The sequence below is a fragment of the Heptranchias perlo genome, chromosome 11 (genome assembly GCF_035084215.1).
Source record: "Heptranchias perlo isolate sHepPer1 chromosome 11, sHepPer1.hap1, whole genome shotgun sequence".
NCBI classification, from domain to species: Eukaryota; Metazoa; Chordata; class Chondrichthyes; order Hexanchiformes; family Hexanchidae; genus Heptranchias; species Heptranchias perlo.
Window position 1 is genome coordinate 22968910 of NC_090335.1, and position 16378 is coordinate 22985287.

General features: G+C 38.7%; 1 protein-coding gene across 2 annotated transcripts in view; it reads right to left on the bottom strand.

Annotated features, from left to right (window-relative positions):
- mospd2 (motile sperm domain containing 2) overlaps positions 1-16378 on the bottom strand; it is a 69877-nt gene that overhangs the window by 13599 nt on the left and 39900 nt on the right. For both annotated transcript variants that reach the window (XM_067992684.1, XM_067992685.1), the window contains exons 10-12: positions 15592-15683; positions 12367-12463; positions 8369-8465 (exon numbers count right to left, since the gene is read on the bottom strand). In XM_067992684.1, the coding sequence (XP_067848785.1) occupies positions 8369-8465; positions 12367-12463; positions 15592-15683 (286 nt within the window). The remainder of the gene's footprint in view (positions 1-8368; positions 8466-12366; positions 12464-15591; positions 15684-16378) is intronic.

Genomic DNA, 16378 nt, shown 5'->3' on the forward strand with positions numbered 1-16378 from the left:
TAGGCAGCATCCTCTTCCTTGGTAAAGACAGATGCAAAGTACTCATTTAGTACCTTGGCCATCCCCTCTACCTCCAAGTGTAGATCTTCTTTTTGATCCCTTATTGGCCCCACCCCTCCTCTTACTACCCGTTTACATGCCTATATAAGACTTTTGGATTCCCTTTTATGTTAGCCATTATTCTATTCTCATACTCTCTCTTTGCCCCTCTTATTTCCTTTTTCACTTCTCTGTACTTTCTATATTCAGCCTGGTTCTCACTTGTATTATCAACCTGACATCTATCATACTCCCCCTTTTTCTGCTTCATCTTACTCTCTAACTTTCGACATCCAGGGAGCTCTGGCTTTGGTTGCCCTACCTTTTCCCCTCGTGGGAATGTACCCGAATCATCTCCTCTTTAAAGGCTGACCATTGTTCGATTATAGTTTTGCCTGCCAATCTTTGATTCCAATTTACTCGGGCTAGATCTGTTCTCAACCCACAGAAGTTGACCCTCCTCTAATTATGTACTTTTACTCTGATTGCTCCTTGTCCTTTTCTATAACTAATCTAAACCTTATGATACTATGATCACTGTTCCCTAAATGTTCCCCCACTGACACTTGCCCCACTTCATTTCCTAGAACGAGATCCAGCAATGCCTCCTTCCTTATTGGGCTGGAAACATACTGATCAAGAAAGTTCGCCTGAACACACTTCAGACAATCTCTCCCCCTCTTTGCCCTTTATACTATTACTATCCCAGTCTATATTAGGATAGTTGAAATCCCATTATCACTACTCTATAGTTCTTGCACATCTCTAATTTCCCTGCAAATTTGCTCCTCTATATCATTCCCAATAGTTGGTGGCCTTTGGAAAACACCCAGTAGTGTATTGAGCTGATGGCCACAACTATTAGTGTCTGACTGGATGAAATGAAGGGATTTGCATTATATAAAGTAGATAGATAATGGAACACTGAAGAAACTAGCTGTTTTTTTTTAAAATGCACTTAGAAATTGAAGGTGTTAGAAAAGTTAGCCAAAACTAAACAGGAGCAGCTTCACATCCTCTATAAATTTACATCAAATCAGTAGAGAACCTTAACATTCATATTTTACAGTGTGTGTAAAGACAAAATATAACAGCTAATCTTAACTTTATGTATGAAAGTATTTCAGTTCACACACTAATACCTTCAGTTTCAAGCAGACATTTCAGTATACACAGACTGTTCCCAGAGGGCTGGAATTAATAGTCACTAATGTTAGGAATGTCAAAGCTTAATACGAGGTCCCCCTTTACCTTATTTTTTGTATTTCTTTAGAAACCTGTTGGAATAATTTTTTGCCAGAAAAATCAGCTAATTTATTCAGTCTCATTACCTTTCGACTTCTTTATATAATGCAAATCTCAATTTCATTTGCATATTTGCATCATTTATTGTCCTATTGGATTTAGCTGTTCAAAAGACCCTTAGAAAGCACTAGTGACACATGTGCTTAGAAATGAAAACCAATTCCAGCTTGTTAATAAACACAAGGTTCCAATATTTAAAGCTATGGATACAATAACTGTAGAAAATAAATTACTGAACCATACATTCCCTTTTAAAACAAAAGGACCAACAGCACCAAGATGTGATACATTGGTAAAATGAAAATTTTCACATCAATTTCTACAAAGGCAATTTGAAAGAAGTTCTATTTAGACAGGTCTTTTCTTTAAATGTACTGGAGAAATTTTGGCATTAAGATTTTTGTACTTTAAACATCACCAGTCAGTCAACAATCAGAACAAATTAGCCCTTGGTCCATCTATATTGAGGGGTGAAAAAAAGTTAGGGAAATGACAAATTGATTTTAAAAAATTGCCTGCCTTGTAGGTTCTTCCTCATTCTTTAAGTCATCCGTTACATAGTTCTGGAATAATCCTAATTTAGGGGTGGGGTGGGGTGGGGAAGGGATCACAAGTTTAATCATCTTACTGGGAGTTGATCTCAACTCTTCCATTTCATGCCTACATCAGATTCTTTTCACCACATGAATCATACAAGATTTATTTTCAAATCGGTCCATTTTATAATGAACGGTGCAAAGAAACAGGATCGATTAAATTTTGGTAAATCCACACACACCGAATCTAACCCAGTTGCACCAGAAGGAGAAGGCTAGCATTTGTGGCTTACACAAGAAATCGCAATTGACTACGGAACTGGTGCAATGCAATTTTCAGTATGTGGAAGTATAAAAAGGTACAGGTCTATTTGTTAGAGGTACAGTTAGGACCACCTTCACCTAGGGTTCTGAATTTATAAAACAATGTAGACAGTCAGATAAGGATGTTCTTAAAACAAAATGAACAAGGTTTGTTTATAACATCCAATTAGTTATTTCCCTCACTAACATATTTCAGTCCCAAAAAGACAAGAATGCACAGACTCATCCATGTAACTAATGAAAAGGCTTCTCATTCAGGAGGCTCAATTGTTAGGACAAGCAACAGGTAGATTTCTGCCTTAAAACTTATGGTGGGTAATTTTAACGTTTATTGCTGGGCATATATCAGGAGATAGCGAATAGGCAGCCCGTTTTACACCTCACCTGATTTTCTGTTCCTTGAAGTCAATGGAAAAAAAATCAGACAAGGTGCAAAACGGTCTGCCAATTTGCTTTCATCCCTTTTTCGCCAGTGATAAAAGTTAAAATGACAGATAATACAGCATGTGACTTGGAGGGAAACTTGGAGGGGGTGGTGTGCGCAAGATATTGTTGCTCCCATCATCTTCCCACTGCCGGTCTCAGCTAATAAAACAATTCTGCTGCCCTGAACCCTGGTACTGATTCTGAAAGTCATTTACTGGCAGCAGCTCCCTTCTTGAAGGGGGAAAAGGGACTGACTCTGCCATGTACAGCATTCAACACAATTTCAGAACTACCCAGCATAACGTATTGCACTGGCCCTGACAGCTCTACTTTAGCACAACGTACTAAATTGTAATATAGCAAGGTAAACCAAATACTTACTAATAAAGCAGAGGGCATTAACCATGTCTTAGGGAAGTACACATTCCACAGTTGCCAGTGCCCTGGGCTTACTATCCAACAGATTAGTGATGGTAGGTCCATTTTGGATTTCTTTTGCAGGAGCTTGCTTAAGGAGCACTGGGCAGTGCAGAAAGCTTGTGGATAATATCCTATGTGTTATTGAGCAGGCCCGAGGTTCAGCATTACAGAGTGTTGATCTAAGTTAACTCTCCACACTAACCAGTGCCAATCATTGAACTGGGGCAAAAATATTATACTGGAGACACCAGGATACCTGGTCTTAGCATGCAGTCCGTGTCAGCCAACGTGAGAGTTACCTACATGAGTTGCCAGACTCATTCCTCTAAAGGTCACAAGAATGAAGGAAGTCCTCTCCATTCAATTAATCACTGATATGAAAAACAGTCTATTCCAATTGGTATAAAATGTTAACACTAGTGGAAGCCATAATTAGGGAAAATAAAAAAAATGCTTCATCCTTTGCTTTAATGTGATAACAGACCACAAATTCATACATGTGAAAAAAAGAGAGGATCCTTGCTGGGAATAATCAAGGAGACTAACCTGCTGAACAAAGAGAAATAGGTACACCCAATGGCATCTTAAGGAGCATGGAAATTGTTACCAATACATTGATATTATATGATTTGTATATCAAAGTCTAAACAGACTTCACTCTTTTGATTCTCACTCCCCCATGTCAACTTGAGCTGATTTGAGGTGATCAATAAGAAATTAAGCATTTGTGAATAGTATACAAGTTACAAAAATGAAAAAGTAAACTGCTCCACTAGTGCATTTTGAAGTTCCACTGACCAAGCATTAGAGAAAAATGAATAAAACCTCATTACAAAGTATTAAATCATCTATGCCAGTCTCTAATTAAACAAATGTATAGATTACAACATTGTTTATCTATGGTCATAGGAGGGAAACATTTTGTTCCCCATTAAGTAATCTAAAAACAGTAGCAAAATAATTTCTTCTATTAAAGATGCATAGTCTGTATAATGTACAGAAAATCCCCCCATATCAATTTGGAAGTTTTAAACAGTGTATTAATACAACACATTTAAAATCTTGTGCATATTCTAAATATATCAGAATTATATTAGCAAATAAATTCTCAACAAAACTACAGAAACATAAAAGTCAATTCCAAAATGATGCATTTTGTCTTACTATGTTATTTGGCTCAATTAGGTACTATATGGAAGTACGGTAATAAATATTACAAACAACACTGCAGATAAATGAGACACTTGCAGCTTTATATCTACAAAACCTACAGCACAAGATAAGTGGATTCGTGAGAAGACTAGTCTGAAATTCATCAGTAGTTCATTGTTATTCTGTTAGGCACCAGTATTTCTATTAGTAGTCCAGAACACATTTTATTTTATGCAGGGAAAACGTGATAAAGTGGCCAAGCTTTGAAAAAAATGCAAATTAATTTCAATGGTTCTTTTCAAGCGTCCAGAGCTTTTTAAAAAATCTTCCATAGGTCAAATATCGGTTGTGAAAGATTTGACAAGATATCACTTTATTGTTCAGTAGGACTTTGGGAGCAATCATTAAAACAGTTACATATAGTGGTTATAGTTATTTAAGAGATATACATTGTAGTTTGCAATATTACAATGGTTCATGCATGCTGAATAAATGAAAATGCTGCTTCTTGATGGTGGAAGTCAAAATTGTATTACAGGAGGATGTGTATTACAGGAGGATATGGATCAGTTAGGAGATTACTGTAGAAAAGCAATTGGTTCTAAAAAAAAGCAGAGCTCAAGATGGATAAGTATCCATCTCTGACCTGATGGCAAACACCTTAGGCTGTTGACAGAAATCAAGATAGCTGAGGCTTTGGCCACAATTTTTCAATCCTCCTAAAATATGCAAATTATGCCATGGGGACTGGCAAGTATCCAAATGTAACACCTCTGTTCAAGATGGGAGAGAAGCATAAACTGGGTAACTATAAACCAGTCTAATCTAATGCCAGATGTGGGCAAATTCAAGACAGAATAAATGCACATTTTGAAATGCATGGGTTAACAGCATCCAGCACTGATTTGTTCATGCTATGTCACTTTCGATAAATTTAATAAGATACTGATTGAATAGATAAAGGGAAAGTAGTTGATGTGGTGTAGATGGATTTTCAAAAGGCATTCACTGAGGTGTCTCAGAAGACTTAGTACAAAAAATCAGGCATAAGAGGAAATTGTAGCAGTATGGATAGAAATTTGGTTGATGAACAGGAAACAAAGGGTTAGAGTTAATAGGTGTTGCTCATCTGTCCAGTTAGAAGGGCTTTGGATTTTAAATAAAGATGACTACTACTCTTAGGTACTACAGAACAGTAATATAATTGGATAAGTCCAGAATTCCACAACTACTTGCTTCTTCCCTCCATTCTTCCTGGCAAGACTCCACACCTTTCTCACTTTCTGTCATGAATCTGCTCCAACAATTCCACATCAGAACTTATGAAAATGTTCTTTTTATTCAGCTATGAAGAATTTCATTGATTGTGACTGTCCAATTTCCCAATCCTCACTGCTCACAATTGACAGGGTCATAGGAATATAGGCACATAGGAATGAGAGTAGGCCATTCAACCCCTACAGCCTGTTCTGCCATTCAATTAGATCATGGCTGATCTTCATCTTAACTTCTTGTTAAGATGAAGATCAGCAAATCGTCCTCCATTCCAGAGGAATTTCTCTGTGGCATCGGCATCCGTGTTCACTCTTCCATCAACTCCCATTATCCACTGATCTTCCCAAGGCATCTAGAGTAGATGCAATACCTGCCCATTCCCCTCTTCATCATGATTTGGGATCTCAGACACTTTATATTTGAAACAATGCAGACTTCAAAGTCTCATCTTCCACCTGGGCATTCTGCAGCCCTCTGCTTTGATAATCTATTTTAGAAACTTCAAACTTTAACCAATTAATCTAAAATCATACAAGTTTTAGATTAATTCTAACTGCTGCACAGTAAAACTTATTCACTGGAGGCCATCTGACCTATACTAATTTGTTTTCCATGGGGTGCATTTAATTCACAGTTTAATTCACTGGTCTTTGAAATGAAACATATTTCAGAAAGCTAACTGTAGTTAAGTTGAATAAATGCCTCATCATTAGTCATTTGTTTTTAAATTTTTCCATGTGGGGACTCCTTGCAAATACTGAATTGCTTGGAGCTTGCTGTGCTAACTTCCAAAAGACAGTGTTAGCTACCCTTAAGGAAACTGTGCTATTGTTACTACATGGCAACAGAATTAATGTATTAGCAAGTTCAATACAGTAAAGTGGTTTGCCCTCACAGATCCCAGCTTGAAAACTTATGTTACTGATTGTATTTCTGATGCATTACAAATCCAGTCGTCAGGTAAATCTCATTGAAGAATGAAAATATGTAATCTGACTAAGTTGTAATAGAACAGTTGAGGATCATATAAATATTACCATTTAATTCCAGTCAATTGCAAGTCTGTGCAGACGCAATATTTTGGAGCTGTAGTTTCATCATAGTCTGCTAAAAATATGCACGAGTTCCAATTAGTACCTTTATAATTCAGTGCCTCAGGTTTGCCAGATAACATTCGTCATAGACAGCATGTTTCATATTAAGATTACATGAAACTGGAAGTACTACAAAAGTTTTAATTTGCAGATACCATTTACAAGCCTGCCACACTATTTTACCTGTTTTCTCCTATACTCGTGCAAATGAAGATTAAAATATTAGAAAAACCACATCTAACGATGGGAGGGGCCAGAGAGCTACAGTTCATTAAATCTACCATGCAGTTCTAACAACATCAAAAACAGTAACAACTGAGTTTAGACAGTTTATATATATGTCAAAAGAATTAGGAGATTGAATCACTGCCTTACACACACCAAGTGATTACTTATACTTTATTTTTTTTTGAATAGTTTGCTTGTCTATGTGAATGCAGGACAGATGGGACACCATGAGAAAGGACAATAAAGAGGACAGTGGTACATCTGCAGTATAGCATTCTGCAATTACAATGACAGCATACCAAGTTTTTAAGATAGCTGTATATTATAGAGAGCTAAAACCAGACACTAATTTGCCATATAATACAGCTGAAAATGTCAAGTACATAAATCATATTCATCACCGCCTATTAACTTGCATCTGTTGAAACCTGAAACTTCATAGATATCTGGATGCATGAAATAGAAATCTTAATATATACATACAAAATTCTATACCCCATCTTAGCTTTCCATTTACTCAGCGCGTTTATTGTCTATGTAGCTCAGCTACTTTCTCAAGAAAAATCAAAGTTCAATCCTCGACCTCTGTCAAGTTAGCTGATCTATATACACAATAGCTGAGGACAAACTTTGATGCTCTATACAGTTGATTTGCTTGCCAACAGTTACTGTTATGAATCACACAAAAAGGTTGTCTTGATGAAGTACTGGCAGGTGACCCGAGGAACTGTCCCCCATCACAATCAAATATTATTTTTTATATATATATATATATATACACACACACAAGCATACATACACACACTTTCCCCCCCCCCCCCCCCCCGCAGAGGGGGGCAAGAGTAGAGAAAAAAAAGTGCCATCTTTCATGGCTGAGGAAACAGGAGAGTGGATATGGTTTACTGCTTACTTTAAAATCTATGAATGCAAATGTTAAAAGGAAATATATTTTACCAAACTGCTGCATCATGCTAAAAGGGAATAATTGGCAACACTCTGTTCTCTCTCATCCCTGCAATTTGAGTTTTGTCAAAAACAGTAGACATCTTATGCAGAATTTGATTTCTTTTTATGGAAATCAAATTCACGTCATTGAAGCGCAACTTCTGCATAGAATGTCTGCTCCCAGGCTGCTGCTGATCACATTTTTAAAGCACAATAGGGAAGAGAGCTGAGAGGCACCAATAGGTATGCAAAGATCACGGTTGACATTTAAGATCATGTGGCAATTCAATAAAATATCGCTCCCCTTAAAAGATAGAGGTTTTTCATGTGTGGTCTAGGTGGAATATCATTTGAACCATTTAAGAGCAGTTTTATTAAACATGAAATTTAGAATTGGTTGGGAGTGATGAGAATTATAAACATTTATCATCTAAAAATACAAAAGATGCCCAAGTTTTAGCCAAATGACCAAGTATAATTTCAAAATAAGTTCACAGTCTAAATTCCTTATATTACTAATTCTATAATTTTTTTTTTTTTACAATTACCAAAATACTAGACAGAACACAGTTAAATCCATTATGTAATACTGTATTTACAGAGCAGAAGTAGGGCTTGTCGTACCTCCATGGAGTGATACTAGAATATCCATTGAAGTGCCTGGCTCGAAACTGCCGTTGCTTGGTTTCACCCTGTACTTCTCCGGGGCCGTTGTTCTAACCTTATTCAGGAAAAAAAAGGCAGAGGACTTGGATACCATCACCATTTTATTCTCCCGTGGGCTTCGGGAATAGGTTTTTCTAATCATGTCGAACATTTTCTTTAAAGAAACGACTATCTAAGATCATTAATGTAAGGAAAATTAAAACTTTTTTTTAAAATTGCTTTTCAGCACTTGACATTTAAGATACATGTATACTTCAAAAAAATTGGGAAATGTTTATAGAAATTATGAGCTGCTGATAATTTCCAGAATGACTAACTTACAGTAGCTTTAAGAAAAAATATTGCCTAAAATTCTAACATTTTTCACTAATACAAACTTAAAATGCAGTACAACTGCTCTTAATTGATTCAAATGACACTCCACTGAGGCCACGCATGGAAATCATCTATCTTTGAGGGGAGGGGTACTTCAAATGCATCCTGCGGCAATCTACTAAGAATAGCAAACTAGTCTTTCCCACTTCAGAGACTTAAGCACAAAATCCTAGGCTGACACTCCGATGCAGTACTGAGGCAGTGCTCCACTGTCAGAGGTGCTGCTTTTTGGATGAAATGTTAAACCGAGGTCCGGTCTGCCCTCTCAGGTGGGCTAAAAGATCCCATGGCACTATTTCAAAGAAGAGCAGGGGGAGTGCTCCCTGATGTCCGAGCCAGTATTTATCCCTCAACCAACATCACTATAACAGATTACCTGGTCATTATTCTCAGCATGGTTTTGTGAGGGGAAAATCATGTCTCACGAATTTGATTGAGTTTTTTGAAGGGGTAACCAAAAAGATAGATGAGGGCTGTGCAGTAGACGTGGTCTACATGGACTTTAGCAAAGCCTTTGACAAGGTACCGCATGGTAGGTTGGTACATAAGGTTAAATCGCACGGGATCCAAGGTGAGGTAGCCAATTGGATACAAAATTGGATTGACGACAGAGGGTGGTTGTAGAGGGTTGTTTTTCAAACTGGAGGCCTGTGACCAGCGGTGTGCCTCAGGGATCGGTGCTGGGTCCGCTGTTATTTGTTATTTATATTAATGATTTGGATGAGAATTTAGGAGGCATGGTTAGTAAGTTTGCAGATGACACCAAGATTGGTGGCATTGTGGACAGTGAAGAAGGTTATCTAGGATTGCAACGGGATCTTGATAAATTGGGCCAGTGGGCCGATGAATGGCAGATGGAGTTTAATTTAGATAAATGGGAGGTGATGCATTTTGGTAGATCGAATCGGGCCAGGACCTACTCCGTTAATGGTAGGGCGTTGGGGAGAGTTATAGAACAAAGAGATCTAGGAGTACAGGTTCATAGCTCCTTGAAAGTGGAGTCACAGGTGGATAGGGTGGTAAAGAAGGCATTCAGCATGCTTGGTTTCATTGGTCAGAACATTGAATACAGGAGTTGGGATGTCTTGTTGAAGTTGTACAAGACATTAGTAAGGCCACACTTGGAATACTGTGTACAGTTCTGGTCACCCTATTATAGAAAGGATATTATTAAACTAGAAGGAGTGCAGAAAAGATTTACTAGGACTTGATGGTTTGACTTATAGGGAGAGGTTGGATAGACTGAGACTTTTTTCCCTGGAGAGTAGGAGGTTTAGAGGTGATCTTATAGAAGTCTATAAAATAATGAGGGGCATAGATAAGGTAGAGTCAAAATCTTTTCCCAAAGGTAGGGGAGTCTATAACGAGGGGACATAGATATAAGGTGAGAGGGGAGAGATACAAAAGGGTCCAGAGGGGCAATTTTTTCATTCAAAGGGTGGTGAGTGTCTGGAACAAGCAGCCAGAGGCAGTAGTAGAGGCGCGTACAATTTTGTCTTTTAAAAAGCATTTGGACAATTACATGGGTAAGATGGGTATAGAGGGATATGGGCCAAGTGCAGGCAATTGGGACTGGCTTAGTGGTATAAACTGGGCGACATGGACATGTTGGGCCGAAGGGCCTGTATCCATGTTGTAAACTTCTATGATTCTATGACTCTATTACATTGCTGTTTATGGGACATGGCTGCCATGTTCCCTACATTATAACAGTGACGACACTTCAAAAAGTATTTCATTGGCTATAAAGCGTTTTGGGATGTCCAGAGGTCGTGAAAGACGCTATATAAAAATCATAGAAAATTTACGGCACAGAAGGAGGCCATTCGGCCCATCATGTCCACGCCGGCTGAAAATGAGCCGCCCAGCCTAATCCCACTTTCCAGCACTTGGTCCGTAGCCAAGGTCACGGCACTTCAGGTGTACATTCCTCTACACATTTTAGTATCCTCTCATTTATTGTGTACTCCCTTGCCTTGTTGGTTCTCCCCAAATGCATTACCTCACCCTTCTCCGGATTGAATTCCATTTGCCACTTTTCTGCCCACCTGACCAGTCTATTGATAGCTTCCTGCAGTCTACAGCTTTCCTCCTCACTATCAACCATACAGCCAATTTTTGTATCATCTGCAAACTTCTTGATCTTCCCCCCCTACATTTAAGTCCAAATTAATATATATCACAAAAAGCAAGGGACCTAGTACCAAGCCCTGCGGAACCCCACTGGAAACAGCCTTCCAGTCACAAAAACACCCGACCATTACCCTTTGCTTCCTGCCACTGAGCCAATTTTGGATCAAACTTGCCACTCTTCCTTGGATCCCATGGGCTTGTACTTTTTTGATCAGTCTGCCATGTGGGACCTTGTCAAAAGCCCTGCTAAAATCCATGTAGACTACATCAAATGCACTACCCTCATCGACCTTCCTTGTTACCTCCTCAAAAAAATTCAATCAAGTTAGTCAGATGTGACCTGCCCTTAACAAATCCACGCTGACTGTCCTTGATTATTCCGTGCCTTTCAAAGTGACGGTTTATCCTGTCCCTCAGAATTGATTCCAATAATTTGCCCACCATAGAGTTTGGACTGGCCTGTAATTACTCTGTCTATCCCTCGCTCCCTTTTTAAACAATGGTACAACGTTAGCATTCCTCCAATCCTCCAGCACCATGCCTGTATCCAGGGAGGATTAGAAAATGATGCTCAGAGCTTCCGCTATTTCCGCCCTTGCTTCTTTTAACAGCCTGGGATACATTTCATCTGGCCCTGGTGATTCATCTACTTTCAAAGATGCTTATCCCCTTAATACTTCCTCTCTCACTATGTTTATCCCATCCAATATTTCACACTGCTCCTCCACCTCCTTCTGTCTTCAGAAAATTGCATCTGTCTTCAGAAAATTGTAGACAAAGTATTTATTAAAAACCATATCAACATCTTCTGCCTCCACACATAGGTTACCTTTTTGGTCTCTAATAGGCCCTACTCTTTCCTTAGTTATCCTCCTACTCTTAATATATATATAAAACATCTTTGGGTTTTCCGTTATTTTACTTGCCAATATTTTTTCATGCCCTCTCTTTGCTTTCCTAATTTCCTTTTTAATTTCACCCCTGCACTTTTTATACTCCTCTCGGCTTTCTGTAGTATTGAATTCTCGGTGTCTGACATAAGCTTTCCTTTTCTGCCTTATCTTACCCTGTATGCTTTTAAGGTAAATTCTTTGGTTTAGTAAGTCTTTTTTAAATGTCATCTCCAGGATTTATATATCTGGATAAATCATGGTACATTTATGGCCAGATGGCATTCACACATTGAGATTTTGGAATGAATCTTAGTATAGATGGAAACAACAAAATTATTTTGGGAGAAATGTGGATTTACTACAAGAACTTTTAAAATACCTTCAACTAACTGTCACTTTCACTACAGATACAGTCAATTTCCATAATTATACAATTAAAAATGTGTGTACTTTTAATTGGCAATTAAAACTACATGCAACCAAACAGGTCAGCTAAAACACAAATGATAGTTTGTGGAATTGGAACCAGAATGTTTACTAAACCAAAGAACTTACCTTAAAAGCAACAGGATTCGTTGTCACATTAGTCAGAACTATCAAACATTTTGTTTCTCGACTTTCTTTAGAGCCAAAGTGGATATCTTCAGCAGGACTATTTTTTAAAAAACATAAAACAAAGAAAAAAAAAGTTAAGATGTACAATTGGTTAAAAACATGGATATAAAAATGGTTACACAGGATACTCAACACGACAGAAGAAATCTCTGCCACGCAAGTTGTGTTCTGGTTCAGTTTCTATGAAAGCCTCCAAGTTCAGCATAATAAATTTACATTAGCTCAAAGACAAAAACTAAGTAAGTTTTCAGACTTGCATAGTACTTCAAAAACTGGTAGGCCAAACAAGAGACTATACAATTAATGTACTATTAATTTTTCACTACTTATCTGCTGAAATAAAGGCACTATACTGTGATGAAGGATATGATGTTAAGATCCGCATCGTAAGCGGCGTTATTACTCATTTCACCATGTCACTTCCAATTTCCTACATATGAAAGGGGTGGAAGAGTACCCTCTACCTCTGCCAAAAGTAATATTCTATAAAAAAAGATAACTAGCAATGGGTTTGGAGTAGCAATTTAATTTCAGAGCAGAGGTTAAGTTAATTGATCAAGCTTTATTCCCTTGGTTTAAGGCATCAGAATTAAACCAATTATCCTATATGTAATTTATAACAGTTTTCAAATACTGTAGTGCATCTACTTCTAAAAACTTATGGCTCCACTTTGCAGAGTCAGATTTCTGTTAGCTATCTAGATATACAATTTTACATATCTCCAATATGTTAAAAGCCTTGCATCCAGCATGCAATTGTGTCAGTTACTTCTTATCACTCTTCTTCCATGTTATTTCTGTCATGCCTATCATACTTAAATTCATAACACCAATTACCTCAGGCTTCTAAAAATTGGCCCGTTGCTAGAGCTGACTACCCTACCCACCCCCCACTGCCAGTCCCTCTCCTCTGTGCGAGTAAAGCTATATACCTGGACGTGACTGAAAACTGGCTTGGAGTTGTTTATGTCCTTACTGTGCTTTTACTATCATTGTGTAAGCACTTAAACAACTGAAAGTGAAATATGGTCACAGCCGAGAACTTAGCTTTTCTCATTGCCTAACAGGATTTCCCCAACATTGACATCACAGATAAGCTTCAAATAAGGCAGCTTTACCCAACTCAGTGCTGGGGAAACATTTAATGGGGAGGTTAGGCAGAATTGATCTCTCCCCTCCCTCCACGCACCCCCCCCCCACCCATTCACTAGTACCGAAGTGGGCCAAACAACAATTCTAATCACCGCAGTCCCAACCATAAACCTGAAACCAGGTTTAGGGTCTTTAAGGTGTTTACCAGACTTTTACTAAGATAGTAAAAAGTGCAGTAAGCATAAACGTGTAGCCAGTTCCTTAGTGCTTTTCTCAGCAGCACTAACCCCCCACCTCTCCCACTGTTCCCATCTCCTAGATTCCTCACCCAGTATTCCCATATCCAACATCCTCTTGTCCCAATGCTCCCATAACCCACCACTATTTCAGTGTTCCCACCCATCAAGAACAGCTTCCCACTATTTCCTGATATACCATTACCAGACTTTATTATGTGCCCAAGAACCCCACCTACTACTCATGTCCCAATATCCTTCCACACTCCACCCCAGCACCTCTCCCCCACCCCTAGACCAGCCTTCCTACATTACTGAAGTCATATCACCTTCCCCCCTCAGTACTTCCACATGGTTCCTACCTACCTATAACCTGCAGCATCCTCCCTGCCATCTTTCTGGATTTTCAAAAGGCTTTCGATAAGGTGTCACATAAAAGGTTGTTACACAAGGTAAGAGGTAATATATTAGCATGGATAGAGGATTGGTTAAAAGACAGAAAACAGAGTAGGGATAAACGGGTCATTCTCAGGTTGACAGGCTGTAACTAGTGGGGTGCCGCAAGGATCGGTGCTTGGGCCTCAGCTATTTACAATCTATATCAAGATGAAGGGACCGAGTGTAATGTATCCATGTTTGCTGATGATACAAAGCTAGGTGGGAAAGTAAGCTGTGAGGAGGAGGCAAAGAGTCTGCAAAAGAATATAGACAGATTAAGTGAGTGGGCAAGACGGTGGCAGATGGAGTATAATGTGGGGAATTATGAGATCATTCACTATGGTACGAAGAATAGAAAAACAGAATATTTAAATGAGGAGAAGCTTTTAAATGTTGGTGTTCTGAGAGACTTGGGTGTCCTCGTACAAGAAACACAAAAAGTTAGTATTCGGGTATAGCAGGCAATTAGGAAAGCAAATGTCATGTTGGCCTTTATTGCAAGGGGGTTGGTATACAAGAGTTAGGAAGTCTTACTACAGTTGTACAGGGCTTTAGTGAGATCTCATCTGGAGAACTGCACAGTTCTGGTCGCCTTATCTAAGAAAGGATATACTTGCCTTGGAGGCGGTGCAATGAAGGTTCACCAGATTAATTCCGGAGATGAGAGTGTTGTCCTATGAGGAATGAGTAGAATGGGCCTATACTCTTTGGAGTTTAGAAGAATGAGAAGTGATTTAATTGAAACATGCAAGATTATGAGGGGGCTCGACAGGGTAGATGCTGAGAGATTGTTTCTGCTGGCTAGAGTGTCTAGAACTAGGGGGCATAGTCGCAGGATAAGGGGGAGGCCATTCAAGGCTGAGATGAGGGGAGAATTCTTCACGCAGAGGGTTGTGAATCTTTGGAATTCTCTACCCCAGAGGGCTGTGGATGTTGAGCAATTGAATATATTCAAGGCTGAGATGGATAGATTTTTAAACTCTAGGAGAATCCAGGGATATGGCAATCAGACGGGAAAGGGGAGTTGAGGTCGAAGATCAACCATGATCTTATTGAATGGCGAAGCAGGCTCGATGGGCCGTATGGCCTACTCCTGCTCCTATTTCTTATGTCCTTAAGATCCTGGACTTGAAAAAGGGGTTAGATATACAATTCAATACATAGCTAAACACAAACATAATAATAATCAATTGCACTGATGTACAATTTCCACAAAAACATGGACATAATCACAATTTCAAACTGGTAATACTCAAATAATATCAAAATGACAATTTCAACTATTCAATCACCATAAATCAGTGGCTGTAATGATATAATGTACGCTACATAGTTTAAAACAGTGCACTATTACAGGAGTTCAGCAGGCATGCATCATATATAAATTTAACTGAAATACCTTATGTGTAGCAATGATCCTCTGAATATAGTTTGCGGTTTCTTTGCTGATTTGGTCTTCGCATCGGACCGTTCCATATCATCAAAAGAAACCTAGGTGAAATGAGATGCACATCTTATTAAAAGAGAAAGATTACACATCACATTATATTCACCACATCTAGTTGAACTCTCATTCGACAACTAATTCGCTAAGTGTAAATTTGAGAGAGAGCAAAAACTAGCAACTGAGAAGATGACAAAACTTGGAAGGGTAGTGAACAGTGAGGAAGGTAGCAATAGACTTCGAGAGGACATACTCAGGCTGGTGGAATGGACGGATATGTGGCAGATGAAATTCAACGCAGAGAAGTGATATATTTCGGTAGGAAGAATGAGGAGAGGCAATATAAACTAAAGGGTACAATTCTAAAAGGGGTGCAGGAACAGAACGATCTGGGAGTACATGTGCACAAATTGTTGAAGGTGGCAGAGTAGGTTGAGAAAGCGGTTAAGAAAACATACGAGATCCTGGGCTTTATAAATAGAGGCATAGAATACAAAAGCAAGGAGGTTATGATGAACCTTTATAAAACACTGGTTCGGCCACATCTGGAGTATTGTGTCCAGTTCTGGGCACCGCACTTTAGGAAGGATGTGAAGGCCTTAAAGAGGGTGCAGAAGAGATTTACTAAAATGATTCCAGGGATGAGGGACTTCAGTTATGTGCATAGACTGGAGAAGCTGGGGCTGTTCTCCTTGGAGCAGAGAAGGTTGAGAGGAGATTTGATAGAGGTATTCAAAATCAT